Genomic DNA, 13,318 nt, shown 5'->3' with positions numbered 1-13,318 from the left:
ACAGTACTGGAAAAACTAACACATACAACCATTTGGTGCTTTGGAAGTTAACCAAAGGCACAAAACATTCTGAGAAGTGGTTATGCTTCAAAAATTGCTGGGGCGCCTGGGTGGCTCAGTCGTTGAACCTCTGACTTCGGCTCAGGTCAGATCTCACGTTCGTGGGTTCGAGCCCTGCATCAAGCTCTGTGCTGACAGCTAGCTCAGAGCCTGGAGCCTGCTTCCGGTTCTGTGTCTCCTTCTCTCTCTGACCCTCCCCTGCTCATGCTCTGTCTCTCTCTGTATCAAAAATAAATAAAAACATTTTTTAAAAAACAAAATAAACCAAAAAAACTGCTGGGCTTCCTGTAAGAAGAGTGGGAATCTCTAACCTCCTAGCCTAAGCCTTCTTCATCCACCTCACCCCAACTTGTAGGTCCTACCAAGGTAGGAAAGCCCTGATGAACAGCAGCCTCTCTGCCAAGGTTGAGGAGACTCACCCAATTTGGACAGGTGGGCAATGCAAACACTCAACAAAGCTGTCAGTAGAAATAATCGTCTTGCAGGTGGATGGTTGGGAAGAATCACATTTGTGGTCAAAGACAATGTACTCCTGGCTGAGGCTTTTTATGTGTATAAACTTTTTATGTGGAGACTAAAGAGAGCACAAGCCCTTCACATACTTCTGGTTAATCCTGGGACTGAGTGTGTGAGCATAAGAGACTCAAAAGGTCCCAAAAGAAAATAAAACCCAGAAGCCTTAAAAACAGTCTGGATTTTAAATGTGTTCTCCTACCCACAACCTATTGCAATAGCAATGGATGGAAGCTTCACTGGTTCAAGGTGTTAGTGCACAGCTGGTGTGCAATCATGAGCTGACCACTGAGCTGCCCAGACACAGGAGCAACCTCTAGAAAGCCAGGTTTCAAAACGAAGGATACGTATTTAAAACCACAGCAATTTAGCAGAGACACTCGTGACGCAGGGGACACAGATATAGCCCAGGCAGGTTATTAAACAAAACAGTAGCAACAACACCCTCCCAAGGGGAAAAAATACCAGAATCGGTGTAGGTGTAATATATTAACTAGAAGGTCTCATTTTTTTTAAGAAAAAAAGTTAAGAGATATACCAAGAAATAAGAAAGTGTGACCCACATTCAGGTAAAAGAAGTAATGAATAGAAACCATCTCTGTGTTACCAGCTATTAGAAGACAAAGGAAGGCTTCAAAGAGACTATTACAAATATATTCAAAGAACTAGAGGAAACTTTAAAGAATTAAAGGAAGATGTAACAATAGATCAACAAATAGAGATTATTAATAAGGATATAAAATGATTAAAAGTACCAAGTGGAAATTCTACAGCTGAGAAGTATAATAGCTGTAAAAAAGAAAGAAAATTTCACTAAATGGGCTCATCAGTAGGTTTGAGTGTGCAGAAGGAAGAATCAGCGAACTATAAATTGGTAGAAATTATCTAATCTGAAGGATAAAGACAAAAATGAGCCTCTAAAACCTAGCAGGAGAAGATCAAGCATAACAACATCCATGTAAGGGGAGTCCCACACGGAGAGAAAAGAAAGGGACAGAAAAATTATTTGACAAAATAATAGCCCCAAACTTCCCTAACTTGATTTTTAAAAGGCATTAATCTGTATATGCAGAAAGTTCAAGGAAACCGAAGGAGGATAAATATAAATAGATCCACACCTTGACACATTGTAGCCAAACTGTGAAAAGCCTAAACCAAAGAGAAGAGTTTGAAAGCAGCAAGAGAAAAACATCTCATCTTCTATAGCCAAACATGGATCCACTGAGCAGTTGGCTTTGCTTTTCAAACCATGGAGGCCAGCACGAAAGAAGGGCGTATTCAGAACGCAGAAAGAAAAGTAACCGTCAAAGGAGAATTTGGTATCTACCAATGCTAGTCCTCAAAAATAAAAGCATCCCCAGATAAACCAATACTGAGTAAATCTGTTGCTAGCAAATATGTCTTAGATACACTGAAGGAAAGAAGTACTTCTGGAAAAGACACCAAAAAGCAACAGAAATCCACAAGAAGAAATGCAGAACACTGCAAATAATAAATATGTAGGTTAGTATAAAAGATGCCATTAATATACTTTTTCTCATCTTTCCCCAGCTTCCTTAAAAGACCCAAGATTATATGAAATAATAATATTAACACTGTAGGGTCATGTTTATAATCTGTAAATTGAATATATATGAAAATAGCACAACAACAAGAAATCATGGTATTAGAGCAAAGTTTCTAAAGTTTTAAATTAATATTATCTGAGGAAGACTGTAATAAGTTAAAATGCATGTTGCAATCCCTATAATGGCTACAAAGAAAGTAACTCACAAAAATATTTGTCACACTAAAATATTTGTTCAACACAAAGAAGGCAGTCAAAGAGGAACAGACAGAAAGGACAGGAGACATATAGAAAATCTAAGGCAGGTCTTTGGTAAAATTTCTCTTTTTGCTGTCATGTGATTTTGGTGAGGAGGAAAGTGAAGATCTGGAACAAACAGGATGGTCTGCTTAATTTGCGGCCTAAAGTCAAAATGAAATGCAGCATCCCTGTTCAAAACGTATCAGGAATTTCATGATGGTGGCCGCAGACTTTGAAGAAAAACAAGGGGTCCTTCTGAGCACAAGGCTCTGTGACTGCACGAGTTGCTTACCCATGAAACTGTCCCTTCATGACAGGTTGGAGGCTACCATATCCCAGGTTTCTGCTCTTTCCATAAGCCTCCTCTGGGAATACAGTACCTTCTGTTCTAGTCTCTCCTGGTTGTCTTTTCCTTTCCCATCCTTGAATCCCCAGTCCCCAGCATTTGGGAAGAACTCAACCCTTCACAATTAAAAGTCCTCAAGATGGAATCCAAGTTCTCATATCCACGTGAGCAGCTTTGGCTACTCTTTGCTACAGATTTTTTTTTTTGGCATTAACACCTTTAATTCCCTTATTTGTGCCGACTCTGGTTTTCAAGGGCAGTTGGCATTGTCAGCAAAGGCAGCAAGGCAGTCTCAGAGAAGAACATCATTCTAAGTAGCTGATATGCATCAATTCACCTGACAACGTGTAGTATATAAGAAAGCCACGAAGGGTCTGGTTGAGATCGAGCCAGAGAGAGCTGATGGAATTGTTAGGGTTCAGTTGTGCAATGATCTCATCGTGTCTTCATAATTAGGCTTTATGACTTCCACACACACAATTGACTGGGATGCAGTTCACTAGTCAGACATACTAGAGAGCACTCTGAGATCATGTCCCTAAATCAGGCTGGCCAGCTCTACTCAGGCTCTGACAGGTAAAGTTTGCCTGCTTACACTTTATGATAAGCGGTGGTCCCCTCTGGTCCTTCAGACCCCTGTCCTAGTTGCTGTTCTGAAAAAAAAAAGTGAATATGATAATGAGCATGGAACCAAGTTGTCGCCCATGAATATGACGAATCTTTTGGTTTCAGGTGAGAGACAATCTAGCTCAAAACTCACTTAATTAGAAAAGCCTTGGAGCAAGGCTTAAAACGGCTCAGTTGTATGATCAAAAACATTTTGCTTTCCTTTTTCTCCTGGGTCTTCTGTGGTATCTTGTTTAACCCTAAGGTTGGATTTCTTTAGAGTCCCAGAAGGATTTCTCACACCTTCTCGATCTTTCTTATTCCATGTAAATGTCCAGCAAGGAGAGAGAGGATCGCTTTCCTTAAAGCTCACTGAGGCAGAAAGCATTCTTCCCAGAAGCCCCCAGAAGACATCTCCTCCTTTACCATTGGCCTGAGCCACATCTTCGGACTTGAGTTAATCACCATGAAGAAGCCAATGGGATGTGCTGCTTGGTTTAAAGCAGTCAGGGTTCTCCTCTAGAGCAGAGTGGGCTGTATGGTAGAAGCAGTTACCAGATGGAGAGAGAACGGTACGTGCTGAAAGGGTGAAGGCATCAAAAGGCCACTATTCCCTCCAGTGATACACATTGACTATTGTGAAGTCAGTGACCACCAGGCCCTGACCTCCGCTCCATGTGACCGCAGATCCAGGATCTTGAAGGGAGCAGGGAGGAGGTGCGGGGAACACGGGGCTCCCTCCTACCATCTAGCTTGTTGTCCAACATGTGAGTAACACCAATACAAAGGAAAGCCATTAAGTGTGCCCAGTTGTGAATATCAGCCTGGCAGTCCCTGAACTCAGAGGTCGAGTCCTGGGAAGGTGTTTATTTTCTGATGTAAAAATGGTAAGGGAAGCTTTTCTTGACATTCTTGGCTAACCAACAGAAATAGTAACCCTGAAACCCATGCACATCTGGGGGAAATGCACAAGAAAGCAGAAACCATAAGGCTTGAACCTCAACTACCAAGGAGAAAAGGGAGTGAATTGATGTTAAGGTGTTCACTGATTCTACTGACATTTATCAACACCCAGGCGCTGCGTGGGATATGTAAAGTGTAGCATGGTGTTTCAGAACACCTCGGAGTCTCTCAGACCCAGAAATGAATCCCAGATCTGTCCCTCAGTCTCTGCAGGCCTCTGATGCCTCACATATAAGGGAAGGATGCACCTACCTCAAGGGTCTGTTGTGAATACCAAGGGACAGAGAATAAATTTAAGAAAATGAAGCACTCGCCCCCAGTGACTGGCACCTTTATAGTCACAAGAAATGGTAGTTATCTTAATCACAACTAGCAGTAGTGGTAGTTATTGTCACCATAGGGTAGTGAGACATGGCTTCTGTTCTTCAGATGCCTGTCAAGGAGAAGAGCTGTGAAACATGTCCAGGTGCTGAATGTTGGAAGAGAAATAGAGATGAAATGACAGAAGTTTGCAGGAAGATGGAACTTTTCTGTGCGGGGAGCCGAGAAGCCTCCCTGATGGGCATTTTCCATGCAGAAGCTCCTGGGCTTGTGTTTAACTTTAGGTGACATCTTTTGGGGCTTTTCTCTTATGTCTTTTTAAGAAACCAAATCTTAAATGTCAGTACAAAGGGCTGCAAGAGCAAGCTACATGAGTAACATTGACACTTGCTTAAGCGTACATTCTCTCCAGAGAGGGCCACTTACCGGATGTCTCCATTGCTCTGTCTCACCTCGCGTGGGAGATGGGATTGTTGTGACCTGTCCATGGGGCAAAAGGAGTAGCCGCTGTATTCATGGTTCGGAATGAGGCTATTAGATTGCACTCCCACAGGCTTCTGTTTAACGGAGCTCAGTCATTTGTCTTGTTTGCTGACTACTTAGCAGATGGATTTGTGATTTTCTTAATTACTCTATGGACGCTAATAAGACATGATATCTTTTATTAATTACTAGGTCATGTGGTTTGTTTTCCAAAATAGCAAAAATCTCGGATTTGCAAGTTTTGCATTTGGAGGTTATTCGTTCTGGAATGAATTTTCCCTCTCACATTTTTTGCTCAAGAGAAAAGACCAGAACCACTGTATTGTACTCTGCACCCTATAAAAGGCTAATTTGGTCTGCTTAGCCAGAGACGATTTCATTTAGAGAAGCGCTCCTTTACACTTTTTCCATTTTAATTCCCACCAAAGAGGTCTTGGTGTTTAAAGGATAAAATACTTTCAGAGAGCCTATGTTACGCTGTAAGAATAATTTTCTAATAGAATTGAATGAGATTTAGACCTGATTTTCAGAGGTACGTGGGTACTGCTGATGTATTCACTCCTCCACCACACACACACACACACACACACACACACACACACACACACACCAGAGCATAATAGGACACAACAAGGTTCCAGGGGCTGGGAGCAGATTGGTAGAAGTTTCATCCTGCTCTGTGTTTCTCTCCCCTCCCTACACAAATGTACCAGCAAACCATCCTGAAAAGCCATTTCCTGGTCGGGACTGGAGGTCCTGCAGTTATGTAGCAAAAAAACAGCATCTCTTCTGGGGTAACTCAGTCGGAAAGTACTTCTGAACAAAGCAATCAGGTGGCGTGTTGTGACTGCCCTCCCTGAAGAACTCATTTAATGACTCCTAGGAGGGTACAGTTTCCTTTAAAGATCCACTCCTACGGTGCTTTGAACTGCCTGAACATCCCATTGTTGACAGCTTCAACAAGCATTTCTTGAGCACACACTGTGTGCCTCACACTGTATCAGGCTTGGCGAAGGCTTTGTAGGGCACGGTTAGCACAGCCTGTGCCCCAAGGGGCTTATAGCCCACATCCCTGGTTATTATGGGGGTAGACATGATGCCGATTTGCTTTTGCGCTAAACTTAAACTAGCAGATAGACTCAAAGGAATAGTCTGCTTATCTCTCTGTCCAATACCCTTTTCAGGAGCTCAAATACATCCTAATAATTAATATAACTTTCATTTATTAAGTGCTTATATGCACCATATGTTGTGTTATGTTAAGCACTTTACATGCATTTTCTCACTGGCTCTTCACAGACAGACACACACACACACCCCATTGGTAATTATGTTTATAAGCCCTTTTTATATATGAACAACTTCTTGATTAGTGTATCAAAAATCACACAGCTGTTAAGTGGCAGAGCTGTGTCAGGGGCTGCCATTAAATACAAAGTGAACTAACTTAATTTTGAAAATTAATATGTAATTCAGTGGCCATTTTTGTCTTATTACAAGCCACAACATCAGGATCACTGACCTGTGTTCAGCTTTAGAGCTGCTATTCTGGCATAATCTATAAATGAAACACAGTGCTTTTCACCTGACCACATAGCAAGTTCTAGAGATACTGGTTAGCCGTCCATGGGGACCTCTACGAACTGTGTCCAGTTGGGACAGGTAAATCTCTCTGTGATGCCTTACGGAAAAGATGTATGACAGTAATTGGTTACCACCCCCTGGAAGTGGGCTTCGGTATGGGAGAATGTGCAGATTACAGCATCATGTCTCTACTGGGTGGTCCGTTGCTCTGGCTCTATCTTTGTTGCCTGGGCATCCTCTCCTAGAATGTCAGAAACTCACTTTCCCTTTTTTCATGTAGATCTGTGGGAAGAACTAAAAGTTGTAGCTATGGGTTTCCCGTTATCCACTACCACCTATGTGGAGAGATAGAAGCCATATTTGGGGGAAGCACTCCATGTGCCCCAGGTACAGAAAGACTCAGGATCACCCAGCCTCTCTCAGGTAGCTTTGAAATCAGATGAGGGGAAGATCACCCTCCAGAATCCCAGCACCTTTCTATACTCAATTTATCTGTAAGCGGAATGATCTAGAGTAATTGTCTTTATTTTTCCTATTAGTGTTGGAGGAAATTTTGAGAAGGCAATGCTGTGGAGTGATTGTGAACTTGGGTTTGGGCATCAGTCTTGGGTTCAAAGCTCAGCTTCACCATTGGCTAAGTGTATATCTTTGGGCAAATTATTCAGCCCCTCTTAATCCGTTTCCTCATCTATGCAATGGAAATACTCAAATATATATTTTGTATATAATTGATTTCCATTCATTTATTCAAGGTCTACTCATACGATGGGCAATTAGTTCAGTGCTTAGGGAAACAACTGTAAGAAGAAGGCATGGTGCCTGCCAACCTTCACAAAGGTTAAATCTACTACCAAAGGTACATATCTAACTAGTCACGACAGGTATTGAGTTACAAAAGAAGAAGTGGAATGAATCATGGACGCAAACAACAGAGAACCCGACCTATTTTAGGTGGGATTGGAGACAAGTCCCTCTAGGAAAAAGGGATTGAAATTTAGAGGGAAAGTGCAACTTAACCAGGAGAAGAGTAGAAGAACTGGGTTCTTGGGAATGTATTTAAATGCCTGTAGGCAAGAGAGAGCACACAACATAAGAAGAACCAAAAGCAGCCAAGTTCAGATAAAACCAAAACATTCAAGGGAGGTGCCAAGTGCACTAGGGGAGGTGAGAATTGCAAAGGTTGATGGCATCTTAGGAGGTCTCATAAACTCTGTTAAGTTACTTGGACTTTGTCCTAAAGGCCATGGGGAGTCCTTGAAGGGTCTCTGTGGGAGTGACGTGAGGCAGAGTTGTAAGGATTGAATAAAATAACGTGTACACAGGCTTAGCATTAGTATTAGCCCCTCATCCCTGCTCAGTAAATGGTACATGCTGTTATTGGCTGTGAGTTCTTCATTACTCTTAGCATTACCAACTTCAGTTAACAAACCAAAGTCTCACTGTGCTCTGTGGAAAGAGACTTAGGGCAGTTTGTTAGGGAGCAAACACATTAATTCTGAAAGGCCTGTGGAACATTCTCGACACCATGCAGAAAGAGGTGGGAAGCCCAAAGGCAAATTTCTCTTCATGTATATTCTTCCTCCTCTTTCTCCACGCCTCTGCCTGCCACCTCCTCAGTGAATTCGCATGCGGTGAAGTCATCCTACTCTCTGGCAGTTCTTTCAATTTCATAATGGTGCCTTTGCCGGGACCTAAATACAAAAATGCAGGTGGGCCAGATGATATGTTTTTGAGAAAAGGCAGGAGGGTGGGGTGGCATTCTCCGGCTCACAGTTTGAAAGCCCCTGTGAAAAGCACAGGTAGGTTGCAAAGTGACGTGGGTCCCTACGTGCTTGCGATGATTAACTTTTGTTTTGGCTTAGGGAGCTGTCAGATTGCCTGCCACTTGGCTATTAAATAAATTCTTTGCATCCTTAGGTAGCAAATCCAATGGCTCAGTAAAAGCTGAGGAAAGAAGAGCTTAACATTCCTCCATTCATTAGACTGCTCACTTTCCTTGTTGTCTGGTGTGGCTACACCTAGGGTATACAGTAAGATCGGACTGAAGGACTGAGCAGTCGAAGTTGGCAGTCACTGTGGTGCTAGAGAGAATATGGACTGGCAGCCAGGAGACTGAGCATTTATTTGTAGCCCTCCCTCTTTGTTCAGAAGAGAATGTGAAGAGACCACGTCAGTTAGGTTCTGAAACTAACTCTGCCATTAACAGCACGTCCTTGGGAGTAACTTCAAACCTCTCTATAAATAAGGATTCTTATCTATAAATTGTATTTCTTACATGCACACAGAGTAGTTGATGGACACCAGTGAGCAGGGATACTTGTTTTCTTGGCTCTGAGAAATGTCACACCCACCTGAGGCGCCTACAGGCACCTGGTGAGAAAAACACCAATACAGGTAATGGCAGTCAGGAGGGCATATGCTTCAAAGCATAGCACCAGGAAAAGACATCGCGGTTACTCTGAAAAATGAAGAAAGTCAATATACTTTTGCTTTGGGACCTAGGCTTATCATCAGACAAATCTGGCTTAAAATCCTGGCTCTATTACCTCCTAGCTGTGTGAGTTGATTCATTTAATCCACATATCTTAGATGACAATCAGATGCCAGATGTTATGTTTGGTTATGGGGGGTAAGAGCAGCCAGGACATAGAAAGGTGGAGAGGAATGACTTTTTTTCTCTGTCACTCTTTACTAAGTATGTAAACTTATAATCATTTGATTAACTATGTATATGATGAGGTCATATTATATGTAGAGTATATATATATATATATGTGTATATATACATTATTCTATGAGATAGAATGTGTTCTGAGTGATAAAAAAGATAACATCTGGTTAGAATTTCCTTTTTTATTCTTCTGGGTTGAAAAAAATTTAAATACTCAAATACCATTTTAACATAGTAACACTTTGCTTCTTTTAGTTGTGGGTAACATGGTGTTTATAACAAATGTTTGAATACCAACTCTGGGACAGATCCTGTATAAGCCACTTTAAAATGAATAAAATTATTGATTTCCTTTAGAGATTTCCTACTAATGCACTGTCTTTAAGGAGCTTTCAGTGGGAGTCATAGCTGGCCCCAGAGTGAAAGTCATGTGTTTTACAAGTCCAGTTTTTATAAATGGCTTCTCTATCATCCCTGGAAAGACAAGAAGCTTTTAGGATACTAAGGTGTAAGTTTTCTTAAGGTGGTTGGATTGCAGAAAGGGATGAGGAAAGAAAGATGCAGTGAAAGTGTGGAGATGGAGATTTTGTGGTTGTTAAGAGAAGTTGATTTTTGGTACAATGGCTCAGAATGTATAATAATATATGAGCCAAACAAAATCATATCCTGGCAGGAAACAAAAGGTGGTTAATCCATGAGTCACTTGTTAAGGAAATGTAATGGTGTTAGAGCAGATTCCTTCTCTAAGTCTGCACCTGGATGCAATAGCTAACCTCAGGTAAAGGGACAGCAGCTTGATGATATACTCTTAATGTCTAGGGTGCTGACATTTCACAAAGAGAGGAAACTTATGAAGAAGTTAGGACATTGGAAACTTACGAAGAAGGTTAGGACATTGGAGGCAGTATGTGCTCTGTGTGTGTGTGTGTGTGTGTGTGTGTGTGTGTGTAGGGAGGATAACTTCTTTTGATTGATGGGATGGGAGAGGGAAAAGGTACATGAATGAGAGAGAGCTAGGTCTGCAAAGGGCTGCAGGAAGAATGTTTTCAGTTGAATGCCAGGATAAGCAATTTGGAATTTATTCTGAGCCCAAGGGAAGATACTGGAGGATTTTAAGCAGAAGAACGGCATGATCTAATTCATAACTGTTAAAATTGTTTTTCTCTAGCTATTTGCGGAGTATAGATTACAAGGGACAAAAGTGGAAGCAGGAGGCCCAATGAGAAGGGGATGGTGATAAAGATAGACAAGGGCATATTTGAGAACTACGTAGAAAGTACCTTGGCTGGATTTGCCGATACAATAGATTTGGAGGAAAAGTAAAATGGGAAAAGAAAAATAATAAATACCTTGGCTTTTAGCTCCAGAATGCATGCATTTTGAGTGGGACGTCTAGATAAGAACGGCTTTTGTGGAAGCCAATATCATTGTTTGTAATGCAGAGAGTGGTGGGCTAGCCAGGGAGATTCTTTTGAGCTAGAGCTGAACTTGAAGACCCTGGATCCCAAACTGTACCACACAAGATGGGCCAACTCCTAATAGGGTTCTTCGGAGCTCCCATTTGGGCTACCAAATCTGCTCCTTGATCATCCCATAGCCAAAGAAGATGGCTTTGTCATAAAATCCATTCCTATGATATTTATGCACCAGCCCATGACCTTTATTCTTTCCCAGTGTCCCCATCCACTAGTGTTTCATTCATCACTTAGGGCCAACCTGGCCACCAATATATTTTTTTGCAACAGCAACAACTTCATTACTTCCTTTGGACATCCAATTAGCTCCCACATGTGGAGTTCTTTGTTAAGCGGGTTGTGCCATGAGATCAAATTGGGAGATAGTTGTGAACACACCCTGAAAATGGAGGTCACCAGAGATAAGAAATGTGCCCAGGAAAACATACAGACCATTAACTTTTGGGTGTGACCTTTATATACATTGTAATGAGGTACCAGGATGCAGGCTGGTGGTACAGTTGTGCAAATGGCCACCAACCTAACCTTTGTTTCCCAACAACCCCCATGGATGATCTATGAACTCAGGTTACACAAACTTAACAAATAAAAACCATGTGACTTTTTTTGCATTTCATCTAGTTTCCTTGCTCATGATAGAAGGCCCTCTTTAGGGGAAAGAGAAACTATACCTCACAAATCTTTGAATGAATTGTAACATCCAAAATGTCAATATTGATTTGAAATGATTGCATCATTTTCTGAAATAATGATTTGTGTGAGGAATGTCATGAATTATAATTAATTTACATATGCATTAAAGTCCACTTTCACAGAAAACCTCTTTTCTCTTTCAAACATTAGAAATTAAATATTTATGCTTGTTGTGATTTCATATATACATAGCTAATATTGTCTCTCAAAGCCACCTGCTCTCCCCCATATGTTATTTTCTCTGCTGGTTCTTTATAACCCATAGATTTGGGGTTGGGTTAGCCCCAGCTGAAAATCCTACCAAAGACCACATAAATGGCAAGTGCAGGGCATGAAATAGCTCCATTTCAGTAGAACACAGGAAGTAAATGGGGATTAAATAGTCCCATTGCTTTTAAGGGTATCTCCTTATAGTTTAAGTTCATTGAGAAATGAGTGGTAACCAAAAATATATTTATTGTATTTATTTGAGATTATGGTTAAGTTCCTCAAATTCTCCATGTCTCAATTCCGTTTTATCTTTTTGAAACAGAGATAATCATATAAGTTAAGAACCATGTCTTATAGGATTCTTATGGGTAATGGTAATTGGGAGATTGGGAGGCTAAGGAAATTGTCTTAAAGTGACAGATTTAGAAAAATCATTGAAAATCAGGAAATAGGGGCGCCTGGGTGGCTCAGTCAGTTAAGCGTCCGACTTCACCTCAGGTCATGATCTCATGATTCATGGGTTCGAGTTCTGCATCAAGCTCTGTGCTGACAGTTAGCTCGGAGCCTGGAGTCTGCTTCGGATTCTGTATCTCCCTCTCTTTCTGACCCTCCCTTGCTCGCACTGTCTCTGTCTCTCAAAAGTAAATAAAAACCATTAAAAAAATTGAAAAAAAAAAAAGAAAATCAAGAAATAAAAAAGGAGGCCTACTATACAAAGAATTTTTGTCTTCCTGGAAATCCATATTGGCCTCTATTTCTTTCCGTTCTTACTAAGCAGAGAACATCCTTGAATATTTCTGCTTTGGGTAGGGCTAGTTTGAAAGTTTGGCCTAAAATGACCAGTTACAGTAGTGATGGGAGGTAATAGTAAGCCTCAGGGATCCTCTCTGCGTTTTCTTGAACATAGGCCCTATTCCTCCAGGCCAGTTACATGTGAAGAACCCCTTTTCCAAAACTCTCCCCATCAGCCCAAGCAATGATAACAAGAACAAGTATTTGTTTAGCCTGGTTTTTGTGTTAAGTACTTGTCTGGTCTTTGTGCTTCTAAGCTCATCGCAAATAGACACACCCAGCTAAATATAAACTCAAGCGTACCTCCAAAACATGTTCCCTTTATGAACAGTCTCTATGCAACAACTACATTTCAAGAATGGCTGAAATGAAGCATTAGGCAGGGATTTGCCTACTGGACTAAACACATGGTATTTTCAATAACATTTCCTGCTTGTTAAATGAAAGTTCCTTAGGCACAGATAGGATTTTAACATAACAGTATGCAATCTCGCAAAGAACATGGGACTCATCTGTCTTTTCTCCTACAATATTTCCATACCAAGGTATGGTATTAGCACTTATCAGGGACGTAGTAAGTGTTTGTTATGAACGAGAATGAATAAGTGAATGAAAGAATGAACAGGTGAATGTTGAAAGAACAGAAAAGATTGTGGACTAGGTCCCCTTTTTTGGAAATGCACAAAATGGCTCAGCATCCTTCTTCTATTCTTGCTCTCAGTCAGTGAGGATATTGGTTTTCTCTCCTCTAGTCTTCATTCTATAGCTCCTACTCGTTCAAGTGTTAGCGCTCA

The 13,318-nt window shown here is 41.2% G+C and overlaps 1 protein-coding gene across 8 annotated transcripts in view; it reads left to right on the top strand.

Moving 5' to 3' along the window:
* Positions 1 to 13,318, top strand: part of PPP2R2B (protein phosphatase 2 regulatory subunit Bbeta) — a 450,154-nt gene that overhangs the window by 133,926 nt on the left and 302,910 nt on the right. For 3 of the 8 annotated variants that reach the window (XM_029942211.1, XM_029942202.1, XM_029942199.1), the window contains exons 1-2: positions 3,216 to 3,302; positions 3,671 to 3,904. The exons of 3 other annotated variants lie outside the window; for them this stretch is intronic. In XM_029942211.1, coding sequence (XP_029798071.1) covers positions 3,871 to 3,904 — 34 coding nt within the window. In that variant the 5' untranslated portion in view covers positions 3,216 to 3,302; positions 3,671 to 3,870. Of the gene's footprint in view, positions 1 to 3,215; positions 3,303 to 3,357; positions 3,459 to 3,670; positions 3,905 to 13,318 lie in introns of those variants that run through there. 2 more of the 8 variants (XM_029942200.1, XM_029942201.1) reach the window with 2 other exon arrangements.

This window comes from Suricata suricatta, chromosome 6 (genome assembly GCF_006229205.1).
Source record: "Suricata suricatta isolate VVHF042 chromosome 6, meerkat_22Aug2017_6uvM2_HiC, whole genome shotgun sequence".
NCBI classification, from domain to species: Eukaryota; Metazoa; Chordata; class Mammalia; order Carnivora; family Herpestidae; genus Suricata; species Suricata suricatta.
The sequence above is the reverse complement of the archived record's forward strand: the minus strand, read 5'-3'. Positions and strand labels throughout refer to the sequence as shown.